At 39.5% G+C, this 23,969-nt stretch overlaps 2 protein-coding genes across 5 annotated transcripts in view; one reads left to right on the top strand and one right to left on the bottom strand.

Moving 5' to 3' along the window:
- ABCB11 (ATP binding cassette subfamily B member 11) overlaps positions 1 to 5,900 on the bottom strand; it is a 32,621-nt gene extending 26,721 nt beyond the window's left edge. For both annotated transcript variants that reach the window (XM_071434967.1, XM_071434968.1), the window contains exons 1-4: positions 5,668 to 5,900; positions 3,906 to 3,993; positions 2,887 to 3,020; positions 2,052 to 2,223 (exon numbers count right to left, since the gene is read on the bottom strand). In XM_071434967.1, the coding sequence (XP_071291068.1) occupies positions 2,052 to 2,223; positions 2,887 to 3,020; positions 3,906 to 3,993; positions 5,668 to 5,891 (618 nt within the window). In that variant the 5' untranslated portion in view covers positions 5,892 to 5,900. The remainder of the gene's footprint in view (positions 1 to 2,051; positions 2,224 to 2,886; positions 3,021 to 3,905; positions 3,994 to 5,667) is intronic.
- On the top strand, positions 208 to 23,969 carry DHRS9 (dehydrogenase/reductase 9). 3 transcript variants are annotated; one of them, XM_071434965.1, is made up of 8 exons: positions 208 to 299; positions 1,500 to 1,589; positions 1,960 to 2,263; positions 14,796 to 14,919; positions 18,907 to 19,237; positions 20,785 to 21,043; positions 22,267 to 22,430; positions 23,262 to 23,969. In XM_071434965.1, exons 4-8 carry the CDS (start codon positions 14,872 to 14,874, stop codon positions 23,510 to 23,512), a joined length of 1,053 nt encoding a protein of 350 aa, XP_071291066.1. In that variant the 5' UTR covers positions 208 to 299; positions 1,500 to 1,589; positions 1,960 to 2,263; positions 14,796 to 14,871; the 3' UTR covers positions 23,513 to 23,969. The 3 variants fall into 3 exon arrangements, with proteins under 3 accessions (XP_071291066.1, XP_071291065.1, XP_071291064.1); XM_071434964.1 differs by lacking the exon at positions 1,960 to 2,263; XM_071434963.1 differs by lacking the exons at positions 208 to 299; positions 1,960 to 2,263 and having other exon boundaries at positions 1,166 to 1,589.

Raw genomic sequence — 23,969 nt, 5'->3', positions numbered from 1 at the left:
TCTGCACTGGGTCACCTCCTGCACTCCAGGCATGCTGCACACTCAAAGACTTAGATCTTCTAGTGCTAGGGCATACACCTTTGGAGCATATGTTTTGCAACAGCTCTGCTCCAAGTAGCTGACAGAAAGAGCAGCTGACAACTGCTGCTTTCCCTGCCTCCCTCCCTCCCTCTCTCTGCTCTAACTAGGCTGAAGCAGATTGCACACTGAGGGTTTGTGCACAGTGGGAGGAGGGGGAGCTTAAGTGCCAGGAGCAGCCCTTTAACCACCGTGGCAGATCCCAGCTTCAGGAAGAAGAGGTAACCGTAGTGGTGGGGGAGGATAAAAACAGATGTTGCCACCACTGTGCTTTGTTTCATGGGCTGTTAGCAAACAGGTCCCTACACAACAACCAAGAGCTCACTGGATGCCAAAAGCTTACTTAGACTCAAAAAACTGCTCAAATTAATGGAAGAAAATGTAGTAATTTACAATTCTATGTGACAGTGTTCACAGGGGTTTTCAGGTGAGAGAAGAGACGAAAATGTTGACTTATTGTTCAGAAGGCTTGATTTATTATTTTATGATATATATATTACATTATAGTAAAAAGAATAGAAGGAAACGTTTCATCTCAGAAGGCTAGCTAAGCCAAGAATAGAAAGGAATGAATAATAAAGGTTTGTATCTCGGATAGAGAGTAAGTTAACTGGGCTGTGGTTGGCTATTAATTGTAAACATCTCAGATAGGCCAATTACAGATGGACTTGTTGCAGTCTACAGCAGCAGATAACCATTGGTTACATTTTGCTGCTGAAGCTTCTCAGCTTCTCGGCAAGAAAAATCCTAATGAAAGGATTTTCATGAAAAGATGTCTGTGACAATTCTATACAGAGATACCACATTGACTTGGGAATGAGATATCATTAGAAAGTGTAATGTGTCAGTCTTTGCTTTCTCTTTCCAAATACCCTACCCCTTGCATCTATTAGTCCTTTTTGAAGACAGGAAACCAGGCCAGATTGACTTTGGGTCTATTTTCTTTATGGTGTAAAACAAAGACTTGGGCTGGAAAGGCTCATAATGAGGAAAACCTTAAAAGTAGGTATGTGTCTGGAAAGAGATGGGTAAAGTAAGAACGGAAAAGGAGAAAATTATAAAGATAAAGGGGAATAAGGCGGAACAAATGAAGAAAAAACATTTTTTGTTTTATTTCATTCCCTGCCAAGCTTCTGCTCTCCCACTTCACATGAGTCATTATTCATATCAACTACTTGCAGCCAGCACAAGGTGATAAAGGAGAGCTGGAGGACAAGAAATTAGTCACAGTTACATTAGGTGTTTTTGATAGCAAAATGATAGCAAGCTGTTCCTGATGTGAAAGAAATGAGATTGCCAAAGGACTGAACCCAACAAAAATGAAGAAGATGAGCAGGAATTACCCAGCCCTGCTGAGTGTGGGAGAGGAGATGAGAGGGCAGAGGATCCTGCAGTTTCCCTTTTCACTGTCCTTTGTACAGTGACAGGAAGTTTGTAGGAAGTGGATGGAGAAGCAGAACAGGAACAACTGGAGAAGGTGCAGCAGCTTCTGGGAGCAGGGACAGTTTGAGGTAAGTTTGAGTAGTTGTTTTCAACCATTTTATGTCTCTGAAACTTAGAACCCATAATGTCACTAATTTACATAGAGAAATCAAGTCCTGTATCTTGTAGCCAGCCATCTAAAGCAGGTATGTAGTAATTGAGAAAGGCAAAGACCTGCTTCTGATCTCAGCATTAATACCTACAGGTATTAATGGACCTACACAGGACCTACAAGAAGGTAAGCTTACACTCCCCTCTAAGAAGCAGGTTTTATTACTCTGGGAATCAGAAAAAACAGTGAGAGCAAAGCCCACCTCCCCTCTACCACACCCCTCCCTCTATCCTGCCCCTCTCCCTCAGTGCTACTGGGACCATAATCTGTCTCTCTTCACTTTTAAGGGGTGTGATCAACTTCACCAGTCCTCACAGCTTTCTGGCCAGATCTTTCCTGTTCATTATTGCTCAATGGGAACCTTTCACAATTCACTTACCAAGCCATAGAGAGCTGCTCCAACCCCAAGCAGAGGGCTGACTGCAATGATAACCAAGGTCAGTTTCCAGCCACTGACAAATCCCAGGAGGAATCCACCTACAAAGGTGGTTATGCGCTGGATGAAGATTGCTACTTGATCAGCAATAGCCTCATTAATTTTGTTAACATCACTGGAAAACAATAACAGCAACAAAAGGCAACAGAAGAGTGGTGAGCATAACTTCAGTTTGTGTTGCAGGTCTTGGCCACATTTGGGTTAGTTGCTTTTCACTGGAGAGGGCCCATCCTCATCCCTATTCTTTCACCATTACCCCATACAAAGACCCTGGAGTACAATGAGAAAAGCTGATGCCTTTGCAATGGCAAAGCCTTTTAAGCATGAATATTGCAGAGAATATACTGTCCTTTCCCAGGAAATGTTCTGGCAGCAGACTGACTCACTAGCTGGCTCTTCCTACTGTGCCCCAGCTGATTCAGGAAGTGTGCACTGGCAGCCAAATTACACATCACTCTGAAATGACTGGGCACAAAAGGAGAAGAAAGGAGAGGACAAACTGGAAAAAAAACTGCACCCCAAAACCCATCTAACCCACCACCCACCCACCCACACATTTGCTGTCAGACAAGGCATGAAAGGGAAATAATTGTGGTTCAACAGTTATGGTACTTAGTTCAAAGATGGGAGGGCTGATCAGTCTGGTTGCTGCTCCCACGAACATAGCTGTATTTCTACCAAAAGGTGTTTGTCACATGCCTGGTTATTGGCATTCTGCAGTGTTTGGAAAGAATTGCAACATATTTTCTGTAGCATATGAGTTTCTTAGATTACTTACTCAGAAATTCGGGTGTTCAGTTCTCCTACAGATGTACAATCAAACCAGCCTATATCCATTCGCATTATTTTCCTGAAATAAGCTTTCCTGATTTTCTGTATCTGACGAGCTGCAGACATAACCCAAAAGCAGATCTGGGAAAAGCACAAAATAGCTGATAATTGCAGTAAAAAGTCTTTCTACTCCCAACAAATCAGAAAAAGCAATTTGACTAGAATGGGAAAGGCTGTTGATAAAATTACTATTCAGGTAAAATACCTTCTGGCTGCATAGACATGATAGCTGTTTCGGTCTTTAAATAATCCAACAATTTTATATAGCCTCTGGATCAGGCATTTGTCTCAGTTCTGATAAAATGGGAAGAGAGGCAAGTTACTTATGCTGTTACATGACTGCCATATGGACAACATTTTTTTCCATCTACAAGTATAAGTAATACAGAGATGGCAGCCATCCTACCTCTGCAGAATTCTTGGATAGTTTTCAGGAAGAAGATTGACAAGTGATGTTTGCGATTATAAAAAGCTTCAAAAGCCATGGGCCCTTGAGCAGACTTTGCAGGAATCATCCAAGCTTTTGACTCACTTCAGTCATAAGGACCAAACAATTACTACAGAATATGTAGGGTATAATTCTTGTTCAACATTAGTTTTACACTAGTATTGCTCTGTAATATCTCTGTAACAGAAACAGGGCTCAACACAGTTGAGATGCCTACTGGGAATCTGCATGCCCTTCAGCTGTTATTTTTGGAGGGCATGTGGATTCCATAGTAGCTACACTTGATCAAGTATTGCTTGTGGTATGGGTAAAATGCATCCTTTTACAAAGGTATGCATGCCCAAATCCTAGTAGCTCTCAGATTGCCAGAGCTAACATATTTCAGCGATGGAATGAGAACTGAAAGCATCTGTTCTGCTCAAATAAGTAGCTAAGCAGTTAAAACCAACATAATAATTATAAATTTAATTATTTAGTGATTTAAACTTTGAAATCAAAATGGAAAACAAAATACTGACTTGGAGGTATCCTAACACAAGTATGGCACAACCAATTCCTGCATAGTATCCAGCAAACTTGGTCATTTCATATTCAATGTCCAGCAGCCTGAAAAAAGGAAAAGGAAAAAAAAGGGAAAAAAAAGTGAGTAATACTTTTTTAAGTTTCTCACACGTTTCTAATCTGATCCTCAAGTTAGATTCAGAGCAGGTGGAAGTCAGCTTGTTTTGCTAACAGAGGCATTGTTTCCCAATATCAAAGCTATTGCAAGTGGCTGGTTTCCTTGTTCTGGCTGTTGCAAAGGGGTTGGGAGCTGGCAGCTACCAAAAGAAGCCCCACCATCCTGCAGCACCCCTGAAGTCCCCAGGCAATGCCCCCCGACTGCCTGCTCCAAAACAGCACAGGTGAGAGGGGGTTTCAGAGAAGAGCTGCCCAACAAGTTTTCATTAGATGTTGAATGTGCTTGCTTTGTGCCAAGCAACTAATAACATTCAGATTTCAACTTCATTTTATAGGGAGAAGTGAGGGCTGCTAAAGTCAAATAAAATATTACTTTGTACCATAAACTCACTAGTCTAAAATGATCATTTGTTCTGTTACACAAGTAGTAGTGATAATTACTCCTCATATCAGTGAAGGGCACTTAATTGCTGCTTATGCATTTAATCGACTTTGAAATAGGTTGTTATAGGTTATGCATTTAGAAAATTTTTTCAAAAACATCCTGCAGAACAGCAAATTTTATTTAACTTACCCAAAATTTTGTACCCTGAAATTTTAAACCACAAGGTAACATTCTGCACCTGACTTCATCTCTGACAAAAAACAGTCATGGAAACAACTTAGGTTTTTAACCTAAGTTATCTGACACAGATATCCAGAACAATTTTACATGCTAATTAGGATCATGGAACAGATCCTCCTAGTAACTGTGCTAAGGCATATCATAAATAAGGAGATGACTGGTGACAGCCAGTGTGACTTCACTAAGGGCAACTTATGCTAGACAAATTTGGTGGCCTTCTATGACAGAGGTACAGCATTGATGGATGAGGGAAGACTGACTGATATCATCTTCTAACTGGATTTGTGCAAAGCATTTGATACTATCCTGCATGACATCCTTGGCTCTAAACTGGAGAGATGGTGGATGGACCACTTGGTGGATAAGGAATTGACTTGTAATGATGCACCAAGAAGTGATTCTTAGGAAAGGTTACAGGTTCAAATTTGGCCTTTACAGATATCTGAATGAATTCTCTAGACTCCATTTATTATATTTAATGGAAAGAAACAGCAAGTCTTATGGGGCAGTTCTTTTGATCTGCCTCAGACATCCCCCATAAGCTAAGATGAATTGCATTGTAGAAATGCTCATTTCTCTCTGTGACAAAAGTTTAGGTAACTTGCTCAGAAGTCAGCAGGCACCTACAGGTAACTAAATTCTGACCAGAATGACCAGAAGTCATTACTACCTACAGTGTAATCAGAGAAAATATATTCATGAACTCAGATATTTAGCATATATATCTGTTATCCAAACAATCATAATAGAAAAATATTCTTGCTGACAACTATAACTGAAAGACCAAGATCCAAGCTAACCTTCTGTCCCTCCAGATAATATTGCCAGCTCAGAAACAGGACTATGTAACCAGAACCATCTTATGAACAGAAAATATAAGATTTAGAGGCTGAACAGAACCTTCAATAGCAATGCATTCTCTCTGACAAGCTATGATAACAATGGGATATGATAATAATGATAACATCTATACTTACCCACATCTGATTGTGGTGTTCTTTTCATTCTGATGAATAGTACCATTAATCCACACTATGGTATTATTTACACATGTCTTGTTTGGGTCTTTAAGCTCTTGCATTTCAATGTCATATTCAATAAATGTGTCTGCCATTGCACCAAACACAAGCAACACAGCTGGTTGGGCCACTCCGTGAACAACAGCACACAAACTACCAGCAACCATCATTAAAATCTCCATAGATGATGAAAATCGAAACTAAAGAGGGAAGAAAAAATTATGGTCTCTGCTGTGAGGCAGTCCTCATACTGGTTGTGTAAGGATAAATCATTAATTAGGTGGATCAGATAAAAAAACATTCTCTTTTAATTTCAGAATTATCTTCAATATAGAGAGAAGAAAAATCTCTCTGTCCAATCTAATCTAATTACATCTGTGATTTCAGCCTCATAAATTATTACAAGCTTCCTTTTAACATGTGAATGAATGTATTATCAGATAACATTAATAGCTCAATATCATTCTCCATGATCATCATTCCAGAAACTAGGTAAGAGATTAAAAATAGTAACTATAATTCATATATATAGTCTGCTTTGCAGACTTCCAGTGGAGAAAATGGGAGGGGAGGAAAAAGCCTTAGGGCATTATGTAGAGGCTCTGAACAGAGTCAGCCAATTTCTCAAAAGTCTGTGGTGCTGTGGTAGAAAACCAACTAAATATCTCAGAGCAAGTTTTCATAGCCAAAAATGCATTTTCATTCTAAAATGCTTTGGCTGAGCCAGGCTCTTAATCTGAGAGAAATGTGTAGAAAAGAGTTTTCACACAGGTAGCTCGGTAAAGATACAGTGATTTAAGTTGCCTTTGTCATGATTGCATGAAATCTGATTCTCAGGGCAAAGTCAGGTGCAAATATATAGATTAAACTGTCCATATAGACTATCAGTATCAAATGCTATACATTTAAAAATAGGAGTGTCAAGAGGAGTCGTAGCCTGCTGAGGAACCTGTCCAGGTTCTGTAGGTGCTATAATGTGTCCTAGAGAAGAAAGGGTGGGAATTTACAGCATCTATGGAAAGGGACATTAGGGCAAAGACAATAGAAAGGGAAAACCAGTTAACACAAAAGATAAATAAAACATCCTTCTACAAAAAAAAGAAGAAAACAAGGTCAGAAGAAAACTGTACCTCTACACTGTTTTACAAACCTTGCTCATAAGAAGCCTAGGAATTCACTTGATTTTTGAAAAAAGCACACAGAAAATGCACAGATATGTGATATCTGATTTCTCAGCACATCTGAAGCAAACATACTGTATCCACCAACTGCACTTCAGGAGTTAAATATCTGTGCAAACCTCTCTGCTTGCCTTCTGTGGGGACAGACTGTTGTCTCCACCCAGGCAGAGCTGAGATACTTAGCCAGGGACATTGCAAGGTATGTTACTGCACTAGCCTGCTGCTACAGTCAGGGCCATACTTGTTTGGACACATTACAGACTAACTGACTGGGCTGTGTGCAAACCAGGAGTAGTAAGATCTCTTAGCTGCATGCTGCTGGGTTGGATACCTCTTGACTACATTTATTTTAAAATTTAGATGAACCCATTGTAATTACATCAAAGGCTAGATGTAACTCATACCATATGGTATTGTGCATCCACAAGTTTCCATTGCAACCAAATCTTCTAAAACCCATGCAACAATTATGAGGGAGCTAAATTGTCTGCCAAATATCACACAGAAGACTTCTGGCAGAAATAAGAATGAACCAAGGTCACCTAAGTCCCTGCTATGCAACTTAGCTCATTTCCATTATGTACCTGTAGCTTAAATATAATGTGTTTAATAGACATTTTTGACACCAAACTGACAAGACAACGAGGGGTTCTAGTGAATTCCCACTGAATTTTATTGGTAGGATTTCAGGCCAAAAGATTTAATCCTTAAAAGTTCAGCTTAGTCACAGCTATACCCCGAAACAACCTTATTGGTTATTGTCACTTATTCTGCAACATAATACATGTCAAATATTTATAGATATTGCTTTCATTACCAGCTGAAAGAAGCCAACATGAACACTATTTTCTTTCTTCTTTGATGACCTTCAACAACAGAAAACATAAAATTATGAACTTGTATTTTAGTACATATTTTGTTTTATATGCTAAGTATAAAGAATTGAACTTAACTCACTTTTCACTTTTCTTCTCTAGAAAAGGTTCTTCAGATGCATAGAAATTTCTGGCAAAAAAGATAAGATTTTACATTATTACTTTTACTCTCTTGGTTGCTTCTCTAAAATTACATTTTACTTGAGACATTTTGCCCAGAATTTTAAGAGACAAGCTGTTTCTTTCAGATTTCCTTGGAATCAGTGATTTGATGGTTCCTTGAAATTTTAGACAGAGACTAGAATGGAGGTTAGGTTAAAATTTTCTAAAGGTTTCTACTTTGTTCCATAAGCAGCTCCTCAACACACTGTTCCTATAATGTAGATTGTGGGTTCTTTAAGGTCTGCTAAAGAAGAAGAACCTACTGCTCAAATTGTTGGATAATCCTTCCTTTAAGACAGAGAAAGTTCCTGTTCCTATAGCAAGGGATCCTCATCAGTTGTGTACATTCAGTGATGAATGAATAGGGATATTCTGTTTGTGGTGGGTTGTTTCGGTTTGGTTTTAATGAAGCAAACTATTCAAGCTGTATTTGTCATAACCTGTTTTCAGAAACCAGATCCTAGAAAGCCTAAAGGAAGCTTTCCTTCAGGTGTGTATGGATCACATGCGTGTTACATGTGTAACAGAACTTGGGTTTCACAGTGGAAAGACATGGTAGACTTCTAATACTGGGCTGGTGCTCTCTTGGCTCAAATTATAGTATTGCTAGTGGCCAGCCTGCTACAGAGTTGTCCAAAGGTCTAGGAATGAGGGGGCTCTTAATTCCAATCAGACCTCTAATAATAGCTGAAGGTCAAATTCTCTAAATCATCCCAAATTTTGACTATCCAGAATTCTACACTTAAATCTTAGTATCTGAGAAATTTTGTTTTAAAATCTCACAGTTAAGTTTTAAGAGAAATTAATCAAGTGTGATTAAAATTCCTGAAAAAGTGATTTCTCAAACTAAAAACACTGAAGAAAGATAAATTTGAATATCAAAAACATTTTCAGAAGGAAGATCATATTGCTAGCATTTGTGTTTTTGAAAGTTTCTAGGACTGCTTTGGTCTACCTGTTACAGTTGTCTCAAATAAGGAGGTTCAACCACTAGAGAACAGCTTTTTTTAAAAAAAATAAATATTCCATCAATTTGATCCAATAACATTAACTTCTTTGAATATTCCTAGAAATATTGATTGCTCCAATAATGTACATGACTTACCCTGATTTCTTGAAGCTGTTACCTGTGAAGGAAAATAAATACACAGTCTAGTTAATGATTATTGTTAAAGTACATAACCTTCTGTAGATATGTGAAACATAAACTCTAGAACTCCATGGGATCTGATCATTTGCATATTGCAAAGGAAAAAGGGAAAAAAGACAAGCTCTGATAAGAAGAGGGAATGCAGATCTTAGCATTAGCTAAGATCTTAGAATTAGTTCATTAGAATTCTGCTGAATACATGCATGACTACAAATATGAGTGTTTGCTGGGAGAAACTGTGTAAGACAGCACTTTTTACTTTTTTTTCTTCAATAGAACCCTTTTACTTGTACAACAAAGTACTGAGTGCAAAAACCTATGCAGATACCTTGAACTTGTTAGTTTATAAACTTGTATGAACTATATATGAACTTGTTACTCATAAAGATTGTCCATGAGTAGGGACTATTATATTTTTTACAGAAAAGTTTTGGGGGCAGCATACTTATGACAGCAGGTACCATATAATCCTATTTATATAACCCTATTTATTCCACAGACTATTTGCTTGTATTCTGTAGACTACTTCCTTTGCTTAGGCCACCCACCACCTATTCTACATGCTTTATAACATAAGGAGGTGACTACAGAATAAACTTCTTACATTTGCCATCTGAGTCAAAAGCATAATTATCCTCTCCCAGTCTCTTGATGCTACGCAGAACTACTGGGTCAGACATGATGATTATTAACTTCAATCAAAAATCCTGAAAAGAGATGAGGTGTGGGGATGGGAAAAGAAAGAGTATCAGCTTACATTTGTTTGTGAACATAAAACAACATTGTGTTAAACTCCCCCTTTGCCCTCATGATCCCAGAATGATGCCACTGATTACAGCACAAGTTGTTACAGGACAGATGTCATGGACTCAGTGAAACCCCAGCATAGAAAAACACCTCAGAGAGTGCCCAACCCAGCCCTGGCAGGCCTATGAGGAGGCTGCCCTGCAGGGCTTGGCAGCTCCTGGCAAACAGCCCTGTCCCCAGGCAGGGCTCTGCTAAAGTGAACTACTGCCTCTGTGGGTGGCATCTGGGAGGGTAACTCAGAGGCTGAGACCATAACAGGACAGATCCTGCCTCAGTTACAAGGGAGCAGCAGAACCTGCCCCTGCCTTGTGCTGTCCCAGCTGGCAACAGCTGGGAGAACCATGACAGGGGGCAACTGGGGCTCGGGAAGGGAGAACGGTGGAAGCCCCATGGCCACATCGACATCTGTGCCATCACCACCAGCTCACTCCCACAGCTCTTGGCTACCAGAGCTGCTCCTCTGGGCAGTTTATTCCTGTCGTCACACTGATGTGCTGAGCAGATATCATACATGAAAAGAAATAAGAAGACAAAGTTAATACCTTTTTGTTAAAGAAGTGCTTTCATGAGGAAAAATCTGCCAGGGAAGCCTGGCATCCAAGATGCATCCAGGGGGAAATGCTGCAGAAGTCATCCCCAAAATAAGCCCTTTCACAAGCAATGTTTTCTCATCTACATCTTTTCTTAGTGTAATGTATCCCAAGGCATAGTTATTGCACCTTCTTCCAGTCTTTAAGTATCAACACTTACATGATTATATGTCTGTATAAAATACTCACAACCTCTCATTTTAAGCATTACATAACATAGTTCAGTTGTCCTTATTTCATTTCAACAAATGTTTATCAATTTTGTAATTGATAATTGTAACTTTTTTTAAAGCCTGAATGCTGATGCAGTTTTAAGTAACAGGAAAAGTAGGAAAACACCAATGATTGACAGACTTGACTATCCCACATTTCTGAATAATTTTTCCTATTTTTTCTAAAGCTCAACACATCAACTGCTGTCCTGTTCCTTAGGCATCATTCATTAGCTTACTTAAACAGATTAGTACAGCAGATTAACGTGCTGTACTAGATTATTAAGAAAACCTTCCTCAGGGTCTGAATTTTTAATGGGGATCACTTAGAACATCTTGAAAAATACTGTTGTTGATGTTGCAATTTAAAATCAAGATAATAGAAATCAGAGAAAATATAAGGTAATAGACCTACCCATGTGTGTGCAGAATACAACCTAGTAGCAGGGAAATCTCAAACTGCACTCAAATGAAATAGCATCTTACTCTAGCCAGTTACAGCGCAGCTGCTGGATTTTTGAGAAACAAAAATCTTTGAGGAACTCAAAATCCAGATTTAAATAAGTGATATTGAAATATGCTAACAAAAGAACACATCCTGTAAATCGAGTAACATTAGGACCTGATCCAAAGTCCTTTGAAATCTATTTCAAATCACCTCTTTATACAGATCAGATCTTTAACATAAATGGGAGTGGAGGGGTGGAGAAAAAAAAAAAAAAAACAATTAAAATTATCCCTGAAAGCACTATCCTTCATGTTTCTCTGAAGTTAGGTTCCTCACATATTGGTGATAGCATTTATGCAGAAAGACATATATTAATTCAAAATAGAAGTTAAATGTCTTGTTCTTCAAACAGTCCCATTAAAAAAAATTAAAACTGAAGAAAAAACCCAAAACCAAATGAAAACAAAAAACCACCAACACTAAGTGTGCACAGGAAATGCAGCATTTAGGTTAAATTGTCCCAAAGGAAAAAAAATACCAATACCTTTCAGTTCAGAAAGTGTCATCAGTTAACTCTGAAATAATAAACAGGACAAATTTGTTACTCACCTGTGGCTGTGAAAAATCATAGGATCATAAACAAATTGCAAGGACTCTGTTCAATTAGTCAGTAAAGCATTTGAGCATTTTCCAGCATATTTTTCATTATTTTAACCCATTTGTCAGAACTGAATCTTTCAATTGGGCCTTGGCTATTTGCACCTGGGTCAATAACCATGCGGTCACAATGTTTTCAGTTCATTGACATCTAATGGAGTGTTTAAATTTGACTAATGCAATCTCAAAACAAAGTCAGTGCACTTTGAAAACAATTATACTTGAGGAGACCAGACAGTTCTCTGGAAAACAACTCACAGTTGAATGCACAGAAAGAATTAATATAGTGTAATTTTATCAGCAACTTTATTTGGCAGATAATAACTGTGTATGCTCTTGTCCCAACCATCCATAGCAACATCAGCTGAATAATGTGAGAATTGGTTCAGAGATTAAGCTAAATTCAGATTAAAAACTTGCTCAAAAGCTTGGTTTTCTAACTAAGTCTGCCTGTTTCCACATGGCTTCTAACTGTTTCCAATTTTTCCTTTGAAATGAAGATTTTACAGCCTGGAAGCTCCTGAGTAGTAGTGAATTTTTATTGGATACAAGCCCTCCATGAATTTTTCAATAAGGGACACTGATGAGAACAGAGTGCTATGACCTCAGAAAATATCACCGCATAGCTTAGAGGGAAATGGCAAACAGGGTTTAGTTCCTCTGTGAAATCAGTTCTCACTACAGAGGCTCCTGACTGAGAGGATAAGATAGAAAGACAATGTCTTAATCACAGTGATTGTCAGGTCTCTTCAAGACTTCTGTGCTCTCACACTTCCTATGATAAAGCCTCATGCCCACAAGTGTGTCACAATTAAATGTAGCTAAGCAGAAATCCAATTTTCCTCAGTTAGCATCATTATTGTGTTTACAATGACAGCATAACTAAGGGCAAACCAAGTGTCTTGCTCCCACTGTTTTACAAAAAGAAGTCTCCAGCTATACCGCTGTACACAGCAGAGATTTAAGAATAACACTATTGGAGGTAACATCACAGTGATAACAATTAGTCCACCACGGCACAGAGTCAGAGTAAAACAAACAGTTACTGGCAGTGCAGGGACAGTTACATTCATGTAGTGGAAAGGCTGGAAGGAAAATTATATGATGAGCAGAACTCTGCTTTATTTCAATACCCACTGACAGCTTCTTCAGGAGCAAAGGCAATGCAATGCCTTTGGTTTCTAGGTACTTTAGCAGAGTTCACACTGGCACACTCTTGATGAGCCCTTTGGGTTTTTGGGTTTTTTCATTTTTGGTTTGTGGCCTCCATAAAAAAATGCAGGTAGATCTTTACTTTGCAAAGTTGGACAACTGCAGACAGACTGGACCTGTCAGTCTCCCTGGCAGGCTGGAGATAAAACAGACTGTGGAAAGCGCTCTAACTGAAAGCCTTGTAATTACAGCACTTCTATTAATTTGATATAAAGTTCCACTCACTGATGAAAGCCCACAGGGATCAGTTTAAGTCCCATGTTTGTAGACATGTCTGTTGTCATGGCAAAAACAGGCTTTTTTTCTTCAGTCCAGCTAAATTGGCTTTTATTTTTGTTTATTGACCAGACTGCAGATCAAGCCAAAACTCTGTTGTTTTTATATTGATTTACAAATATACATTATAGACTGCAACACAGCTGCAGGCAAATGAATGCTTCAGCAAAGGAACACAGCAACTCCAAGCAGAGTAAGGGATATTATAAAGAAAATGGTACTTTTAATAAGGTTTGCAAGAGAAGGAAAGCCAGCCTGTGTACTGGGTCTGTTCTGCAGGCATACATATGCCAAGAGAAAAATTTCCTTGACCTAAAGGAACTCAGAAACACCATACAGGGAAGGCAGTTACCTAATCTGTTCCTCATACTTTCTTCACTACTGATGCTGCAGAGGAAGTAAAGCAATAAAAACTAGCATCTCTCAATTGCAACTTTTACAACATGCTGGGTAACTTCCAGCCAGCACAAGAAGCTGCATTTCAGCAGCATACATATATGTAAAGCACCATAAGCAGCCATAGGGCTTGCAGTAAAAATGGGTGTATTAAACCTGCCATGTCAGAGCAGAAAGCAGATATATGAGCAGAAAATAAAAGCAGTGATCCTGTTCCTACTATTATGCTTAAAAACATGTTAAGTGATTGCAATTTCCTTTTAAATTAAGCTTAGCCAGAGCAGAATTTGACCATAAGTGCAACTTCATTGCATCTTGCCCTGCAAGAGATGGATTGTCCACAAGCAATCTCTAAAAGGTTCTGTTCTCTAAATCTGTTTAAATATTTTTTTCTTTGATTGCATTAGGCATTCTCTGTTTTCTGGGCCAAGAGTGCTCACAGAAAAATATAACTGAACTTTAAGCAGAATTTCATCCGTCTTATAAATTATTTACTTATAAATTGACTACTAAATCAATTGGTGTATAATCCCAGATATGCAGGCTCTTCCCAAAGGTATTTTACAGTATTGATGTTTTCACACAGCCTAAGTTTCAGCAGGTGAAGTGCTCCAACCTGCACCCTCATTCCTGTGCTCAGGGACCACAGGCAAACCCCCACAGCCTAGTGGTGCAAATTTATTGCTTCAGAGGCAAAGAGGCTCCCTTCTTTTCTGACACTCCAGCACTGATAGCAAAAGGTTTTAGTAAAATAAAGCTTTTCTGGGCTGCATTACTTCAGTATCCACAGTAATGGGAAAGGTTCTGGGTCCTGCTTGCTTTGCTTGACTTTTTGTGGTCTGTTGGCCTCAGCTCAGTAGATTAGTTCTCCTTAATGAGCCTTGACTGTCCCCCAGGCTCTTTAAATCACTATATATAGTCAGCAATGCTACTACAACATACGTAGGTGAGGCAGGCATAGAGCATAGCCAGAAGATTAATACTAAGCATCCCTAAAATAGACAGATCACGGTACAAGTCATTAGCAATAGCAGGGAGAGGGGCCCTGCTGATGTGCTGATTAGGAAAGTACCACCAGACACAGAATTTATGAGATTTTTTTCTTTTAACCAACATGCAGGTCTTGGCACACAGGTTTATGAGCAAATTGGGCTGTTTCTACGTTCTGACACTGGAAAAAACTGTGAAGGCAACTCATGAGCATGTGGAGGTATAGACTGAGCTTGCAGATGTCTCCCCAGAATGTGAGTAGAACTTACATCTACTGTTATAGTGAGCAGTACCTATTATATGCATTTGCAGGATATCTAAGAGAACTAAACATTTGTTTTCTAGTGCACAGACAAGAGAATATGCAGTCCCTTCCTTTCTAGAGTAATTTTAAGAATTGTTGCTTATCTTAACACCTACAGGGTCTGAATAAAATGCTAACACAGAAATGTTCTTCCCAACATGTGGAATCTTTCCCTACTTCAATTTTCAAATACTGGATCTGTGATCTATGATTTTAAATGGTTTTGTTTTCCTAGGGCTTTTATGATGCTGTGGTAAAAATGTGAAGCACAAGCCATACAAAGAAGATACAATCACAGAGTTTTCATCAGCTGAAAACTCACTGTACCAGACTACATTAATCTCCCTACAAAATGCTGTATAGGAGAGTTTGGAAGTGTATTTCTTTTCAGGTAAAATATGAATTTGTTGCCCACCAAACCAAATTATCACATATTTACACAGCATACCAAAAAGCACTCCTTTTTCCATGAAACAGAAGTGCAAAGCTCTGCATGTACAGGAACAGCTCACCCAAGAGATCTGATGTTTTGTGACTGCCAATTTGTTCAATTAATTAACTGAAAATTAGAGGTTTTTAGCTATGGAAGGGTGACTCTGGAGAGCTGCTGGATGATCTTTCAGTGGGCTGCCTGATATATATAAACCTTCCACTGTGTGCTATGTGAGTGCTCATTCTGAAGAACCACAGTGCCTAAATTTCCCATTGGCAGTTTTTCCTCAGGATGCCTGCAGGTCATTCTAGCCCTTGCAGAGCACTGACTTCTGGAGCTTCGCACTGCCTGCACAGTGCGGGGTGAAGGAATCCAAATCACACACAGGCCCCACACATCACCCCAGCCTCAAATTCTTTGGCATAAGCAAACTTCCTGTGGGAGTAAATTAACACCCTCCTGCAATTATGGGGTCTGTGTGCTTTGGTTTCCTTTAGTGCAGAGCAGCAGAGGGATGCTGTACTTTGCATCATCTAGGGATCTTAGAGGGCTCTCAAAGCAGTGATGCTGCTTTTCTCTAAAATCAATTGCTTTTATAATGGCTCATGTGTAGGCACGAGAAGCCAAGCTCTATCACACAAGTTCTCAACTTGCCAGGCAAATATCAAAGTTTGATGGAAAACAGAATTTGCCTTTAGTTATTTACTGGCTACATTATTAATCCAAATGCAATATTTATGAAGATACGTCAATACTCTTGAAATATCATGCTGACATTTTCTCTGGAAATGCACTGTTTGCAATTCCACGCAGCTATTTCAAAATCAGTATGATCTTGGAAGCCAAGTGGCTTTTTTTTTTAGCTTTTGTAGAATCTTCACAATTATCAAACAAGAGATATTTTGAATAACATTGTGCTTTCACAGAATTAGAGGATTTTCTTGTGAGAGAACTTTAACTGAGACTTTTTCTCTTGGTCCTGACCCCAGGTTCCTTCCAGTAATGACATCATCTAGCAGAATACATAAGGCAGAAGGCTCAGGCAGAGCAAAACCTACCATGATGCTCAGGTCACTGTGTTACTGGAGAGGGAGTGCTAGCACATGGCAAGAACTAGGCAGTAAGGAAATACAGACTTAGTAACACTGGCCCAGGGCTGTCAGGGGAAAGAAGAGCAGTGGAGACTCCACAGTGCTGCCCTCTCAGCTGCCTCCCCTAATCTTTTGTCTCACAGAGCTTCTGTGCCAATTATTGCTACATAAACACAGTGGCTAACACTAACCAGAGCAATCCCTGGCATTTTCCTTGCAGAAGCCAGGTTGGCATCCTGGCCAAACACTCCAGCTCTTATCTACAGAGCCTCTTTTCAAATTTAACTTGTTTTCCAGTAGTGCAAGCTCACTGCCCACTGCTTCCTCCCTACAGCACAGCCGAGAAAGGAAGATGTGATTTACAAGTCCTGTTTTCAATTAGGTTAATTGTTTGCCCAAAACATGAATTATTTTGTTTAATTTTGTTTTGGAAAAAAGGAAACTTGAGTCCTAAAGTTATGTATATGTGTCACTGCACTAGCTTGCCAAATCCCTTGCTGTGATTTAGTGGCACGGGGTTACCAGAGTCTGCTGACAGCAGGTCCTCTCTCTTTTTGTGTCTAGCACTGCTCCAAATTCTAAAAGGGCAGTCAAAGGAAATGTCATTGCCTGGCACATCATTGCAAATGGACAGGGGGGATCCATGATCAGCTGCTAAAATATTCTGTTTTCAGAGACTTTATTTTATATTACAAAAGCCTTTGTTAGCCTTAGTGCTTTCACATTGTTGTGGTGGCACTTTGTCAGAGCACTCTCTGAGTCCTCTCAGAAAATAAATGTCACCAACACAGGGAAAAATTACAAAGATGATTTCAAAGTGCACACATTCAGGAACACTGCAATCCTTGTCAAATTTAACAGGGACATTCACAGCAAGAAAGCCAAGTGTCTAACCAAAGTACTTGAGCTAGAGGGTTGATTATGTCAACCTCAAAACAACAGTGAGATGGGCCACTAAAATAAGCACTGCAAACATCCCAAAAATTTGGGATTTCAGTTTTCTTCTCCTTCTACTGCAGTTTACAGGAGGGCTTTCACTGAAAACCCTCCAGTAAACTGTAGTAGAAGGAGAAGAAAACTCTTACCTGTATATATTTGCTTACTGGTTCAAAATCAGAGGTCATTAGTCAATGGCTCAGAAGTTCATATTGATGGCTACTGAGGCACTCAAATATCATTAAGAGGTAATGGATGTTGTCACTTGTTATACTTTATTAGCTTTGTAACTGATGTAATTATTTAATGAGAGTTCAACATCCATTCACTATCAGATTCTGAGAATTCTTTCCATAACTACTTGGTGACGTGACAGCAAAATTTAGGATCAGAATAAATGCAAATCAGTTCATGAACTCAGTAGAGACAAGAACAACAGACAGACTCTAGCAAACAGGCCTAATAGATTGAGCTTCCTTTAATATTCATGTCTTGACATAGAAATAATGTTACACAGAAGGCAGCCTTTAAAAATGTCACATTTAAAGGTGAGATGTCTGCACATCTATACATACATAGGTAACTAGAGCCTAGGTGACTGCTTAGAACCTGTGAAAAAATTTCTCTTAACTCTGGAATGTGCTTGTTGGCTTTTATGAATTAATTTGGTTTAGTTCTTGTAAAAACCAAAATACAAATAGAAAACTAGTAATCAGTTATCAAGGTTAGGAAACCCTGAGTTTCCTCAGGGCCTTTTTTTTTTTTTAAGGCAACATCTCCATGCATTTCCACATTTCTTTATATAAACACACTTTCTATATAGCATGTTCTGCTATGCTGTGTATCACTGCTAAACAGGCAACAAGTGACAGAAGACTCAGGCACTGCCCCAAAGTCTACCTTGTCTAAGGGGCAGAGAGCAAATCACTCACTGTCACACAAGTCACATACCAAATTAGTCATCAGATCCACCACTGCAGCTTACACTTCTCTTGAGTTGTTCCTGGGGTCACTCTGCTTCTGTGTTACAGATAAGAAAAGCAGCCTGGGTAGCACCATAAAAGTGGTCAAAGAGAATCATCCTTTTTCCCAGGGGAATTTCTCTCTCTGGTACCAGCATAAATAATGACCAATGTCCACAAATAAAACCTTTCAGAACTGATAAGGTCATTCCTTTCAGTCTGAAATGTCCTTAAAGGACAGAGCTGACTAGAAAGTCCGGTCAGCAAAGCTTGAAAGCAGGAAAATCTACTGAGAAGAAAGATACAGAAGGTTTTGTCAAGGCACACATTATTCATGGATCCCGATCGCATTGTGCCAAAGCTCCTATTCCTGCTCTCCTCTAACATACGGTGGTCTGGAAGGGCTGCAACCAGGAACAAAGCCCCTACCAGGAGTTGCATCCCAGGAAGTTGGAGGGTTGGCTGAGCACATTTGCTTCATTGGGCTTCCACATCATTAACTTATTTGCTTGTAGCTCTCACTTTCAGACTCACTGCACATAGCAGTTTTGGCTTCCATACTTTCTCTTATCATTTACTGGATCATCAGAGACAGATACAGAGTGAGAAACCTGAATGGAAAGCATGTCTTCATAACAGGCTGTGACACTGGACTTGGAAACTCACTGGCTAAATGGCTTGACAAAAGGGGATTTTGTGTCATTGCTGCATGTGCCACAGAAAAAGGAAGCCAAGAGCTACAGTGCTGCTCTTCACTCTCACTGAAGACAGTGAATCTGAACTTAGCAGACTCCAGCAGCATTGCCAGGGCTGTGGTGTTTGTGACTGAACAGACAGCTGGCAAGGGTAAGTGACAAGGCAACTTCTCAGAAAGATGATTCAATATAACCAAATCTAGTCTAGCTAAAAGTTCTGTTGCCTCTCTACTCACTGCAGAGGCATTTTTAATCTCACTGATGAAACACATTCACTCCTCAGCTCTGTCATTTCTCAGTTCAAAGATATTCTCTCCAGCAATACTGCCCATTGCTTTCACCAACAGGATACCTAAAAATCTATATGCTCTGTCTGTTAAAAGCAGATCATTCCCAGGTGTGTTTTTTAAACTCCTTCTGATGTAGTTGAAGAATGTCACTGGAAGGAAGGTACTAACTGTACCAGGAAATTTTCTTGACAATTAAGCCCACTCAATTAAAAATGGTTAATTCAGGGCCTCTGTAGTCCTCCTCTAGTAAAGATAAGAGTATATTTTTGCATGCCTTGATAAGTCTGACATTTGCATTGTACTGAACAATTGCACTGACTGCAACAGTGAAACACCTGCAATTTCAGCCAGTTTCGTTAGAGTTGCTGTAGCTGTCACTACCCCTATCATACACCTCTGAGTACTCCTGTAAAAGAAGAGGAGCTCACCCTTTGATACCTATGAGACTTCAGTGTTGGGTTTGGCTAAAAAGATCTGCATGGTAAATATATTCGACTGTGGCAATACACATTTATCAGCATTGATAGCTCAGACTAAAGGCTACCAAAGGGCATCACAGCACTGTAACTACCAGTTGTAAACACAGTTACACCAACTATTCAATAGGCTTATTAATAAATTAAGTACTTAAAACAGCAAAACATGTATCTTCTACCATAAGACTTTCTCCTCAAAGCTTGTAATAGGCTTTTGGCCTTATCGTGAATATTCCAAACCATTCTTGAATGCAGAGATTGAGAGCAAGTATAACAAAATTATTAGCACTTACCTCCTCCAGCAGGCTCTTGCTCCCAACTTGTAGAAAGCCCCAGGTTCTCAGCCAGGACAGCCACTGCTAATGCTTTCCATTCAGTGTGTAAGACTCTTTATGGAGGCTGAGTGCTGGACTTTCGGCCTCTCACCTCAGGCACAGCCTGTCCTCAGCAAACTCTAGGAAACGTCACTATTTATCTGAAGTTCCTCGAGTAATTTCTAAAGGTAGTAAAGCAGCAGTATCAATACACAGGGCTAAGCTAGTATCTTTAGAAGCATTGACTAAGAACACATTTGGTTCAGACCTTTAGACCCCAAACCTGAACAATCAGTCTCTCCACTTCTATGCAGACCATTTGATTTTCACAGGAATACAAACGCGTATTAAGAGCCTACATACCTGAGCAGATCTGGATAAAGCCCAGCACGGTGGCCCACACCTCCAGACAAAATAGCTTTCCTTTAACACTTTACCCATGCTCTTCAGCAAGTTCTAACAGGTGTACAAACTAGACCATCCAAACATATCCCAGATAACTGTATTCATCTCAGTGAAGTTTTTGCAGACTGTGTGCTTGGTTCCCAATGCACACATGATACTCCAGGGTAAGATATTGCCATATACTGAAATAAAATGGTTTTGCATTCCTCCTAGGGCTTTTTGGCTTGGTGAGCAATGCTGAAGGATCAGCACCGGTAGGACCCACTGACTGGCTGAGGATTGAAGACTTCCATTCAGTCCTGGATGTTAGCCTGCTTGGACTGATTGAAATCACACTCAAGCTTCTGCCACTTCTGAAAAAAGCTGAGGGAAGAGTTGTCAATCTAATTAATGCCAAAGGTCTCATGGCTTTTGTAGGGGGTGGCTACAGTCTGTCCAAATGGGGCATGGAAGCTTTCTCTGACACTTTAAGGTAAGTAGCCAGAAACACATGCGTGAATCCAAGAACAAATTCCAGACATGCTGAGGAAGGGTGACTGTACGTTTGCCCATTTTGATTCTGCTCTGGAAATCTTGCCTAAAGGGGAAAAGGAAAATAAGAGGACTGGTCACTTTTTTAAGATTTCACTCTCCAGTACTATGGACAGACCCAGCAAGAGGCTGCACCTGGAAAATTTTCATGTCCCAGACAAGTTGTAAGTATGCAGATTTCAGGCATGTGAATCCAGTGCATGCCTGAAAGTAAATCAAAAATATAGCTGGTCAGACATCCAGTTTCTTGGGCAAGTTATACTTGCTTGTATATTTTGCTCTAATTCTCCTCAACAATCTGAGCTGGGAAATTCTAGACAGCAACCATACTACCAAAGGTAATTGTAACTTCAGAAAATTAAGCTGAACACCTTTGCTGAAACAGCTGTATTGCACTGCTTCTAGAAAGCTAAGGCCCAGCCCAGTGAGTCAAGTCTTCATGAGTCAGAACGACTAGGAAAGCTGGTTTCAAACCATTATGAGTACTTACTTAATGAAACTATATATCCCAAAGAAATAGAAACTAATGGCTAACATATATGTGGTCCATTCCTTTACACACTGTAGAACATGGGTTCCTCGGTCTCTTAAGCTGTCCAGCAAGACAAAAATGCCATTTTCACCCCAAAAGAGTTGCACTGCAACTTGAAATTACATTGAGGGAACTACACTATGAGGAAGCCCACTAACCTTTATTGCATTAACATTTAATAATTTAACCATAGCCATTTAGCCATAGGACAGAGAATGAAGTTCTACTCTAATTGAAATTTTTTTCACTTTTACATTTTTTCAGACACTTTAATGATCTGCTCTTGCTGTGAACTAAAATAATGCAACAGTATATGAAATTGTCAAAAGCTTTCGTATGATAAGACATGACTAAGATGCACTTAGCTGTTACACCCTTTACAAGAGTCCAACATAAACCACACAGAGAATTGTGAATCTACTTGACACTGCTTTTTTCCCGTCAGTTGTCTGCTCTGCTTTTACAGAACAAGTACACTGTTATGAATCTAATTTGAACCTTTCAAAATAATTCTGATATATTAAGATAATAAAATTCTCAAATATTAATGTGACAGATTTTCAACTTACTCATGATTCATAGTTGCGCCATTATTGGATGTCAGGGAGATTACTGGGTTTCTTTTCTTCTAGGATAGAAATGCGGCATTTTGGAGTGAAAGTAAGCATTGTTGAGCATGATTTCTTTAAGGCAGAAGAAGTTAAGTCAGAAATCATTGAGAAAAACCTCTTCAAACTTTGGAACAGACTGACTCCTGAGATCAGGGACTCCTATGGAGAAAAATACTTAGTTGAATGTAAGTAGAAAAAGGATTGTATGAAAGCTCAGGGGGAATATTATTAACATATATAAATACCTGAATTGAAGCTGTAAAGACAACAGAGCCAAGACCTTTTTAGTGTTGTCCAGGGATAGGATTCAAGGCAAAGGGCACACACTGAAACACAGGATGTTCCTGCTGAACATTTCAGTGTGAGGGTGACTGAGGAGTAGCACAGGTTGCCCAGGGCAGCTGTGGAGTCCCCCTCTTTGGAGATATCCAAAACCATCTGGACATGTCCTGGGCAGCCTGGTCTAAGTGACCCGGCTTAAGTAGTGGGGCTTGATGCCAGGGGTCCCTCTCAACTTCAACCTATCTGAGATTCTGGGAACATTTACTTGACATCATTAATGCTCATTAAGGACCCATCACTGACTGTTCTTTACTATGTGCATGTTAGATGAGGCCTGAGATATTACTTCACACATGAGACTGGTGAGATACAAGGTCATGCTACCTTTCCTTGTCCCTCAATACTCACAGGCAGGATGCCCAGTGGAAATGAGCTGCTATGGCCATATGCTACATTTATTGCTTATTGGTATCTGAAAATTTAGTGCAATGTGACACAGAACATACTGTACAGAACATCTGGTTCAAGTATAGGCCAGAGAGGTTTTTGTTTATTGGACTTCTGGGTGTTTTGTAGCCTTTATTGTCTCTGCTTTGCTGTAGCTATACTGCTTTCAGCACTTGAGACAGTAGTTTAAAGCAAGCCTGAAGCTGTAGCCAAACCTTTGGATATAAAGAACACCCTCACAGAGATGTTGCATATAAATGCTTTCAGGATTATTTTTTTCTTTACAGATATGAAAGTCCAAAGATCATCAGTGAAAAGACTGTGTGACTATGATATTTCTAATGTCATAAAATGCATGGAACATGCCCTGATAGCAAAGTACCCCAGGACAAGATACAGAGCTGGATGGGATGTAAAGTTCTTCTGGCTGTTTCTCTCCTATGCCCCGAGCTGTTTGTCTGATATGCTGCTGCGTATTACACTTCCAGCTCCAGCAGAGAGCAGGAGACCAGTTCATGGAGTTCTGATGAGTGTCTAGAATTAACACAGTATCAGCTGTGCAGAAATAAATATTTATCCTACCAAAACTAATGTCCTCTTCTTTACCAGTTATTAGACTGTTAAAATTCTTCTCAGAAGACATTTTCTCCATCCCTCACCCAACCTTACCTGAAATTCTGAGTTCACAGGTAGGCTTGTAAATCCAGCATGTTTTTGAAGGCTGTTGCTCAGAAATTATACCTCTGTAGGATCTGCATTCATAAAATTTTCAGCTACAAAACTAGTTAATACTATTCACACAAGACATGATGTCAAATAATAATGAAGTCCAGCTATCACAGCATATTCCAGAAATTACAATTATAGTATCTGACCACTTGATTATTCAATTCTGCAGGAAAAAAACCACAAGCAATTTTACAGATATGCAATTCTAGGGAAAATCAAAACTTCACTGTTCTATGCAGAGTATCGAAAGGCATACTTTTACTGTC

This window comes from Agelaius tricolor, unplaced genomic scaffold, assembly GCF_023055355.1.
Source record: "Agelaius tricolor isolate 1412-34295 unplaced genomic scaffold, bAgeTri1.0.p SCAF_10, whole genome shotgun sequence".
NCBI classification, from domain to species: domain Eukaryota; kingdom Metazoa; phylum Chordata; class Aves; order Passeriformes; family Icteridae; genus Agelaius; species Agelaius tricolor.
The sequence above is the reverse complement of the archived record's forward strand: the minus strand, read 5'-3'. Positions and strand labels throughout refer to the sequence as shown.

Bases quoted from the DNA above. Each gene is read 5' to 3' on its own strand.
- DHRS9 (XM_071434964.1), top strand. From the start codon at position 14,872: ATGAGCATGTGGAGGTATAGACTGAGCTTGCAGATGTCTCCCCAGAAT. The intron at 14,920-18,906 runs GTGAGTAGAACT...ATTTGCTTGTAG, and splicing joins TGCAGATGTCTCCCCAGAAT to CTCTCACTTTCAGACTCACT. The intron at 21,044-22,266 runs GTAAGTAGCCAG...CTTTTCTTCTAG, and splicing joins GCTTTCTCTGACACTTTAAG to GATAGAAATGCGGCATTTTG.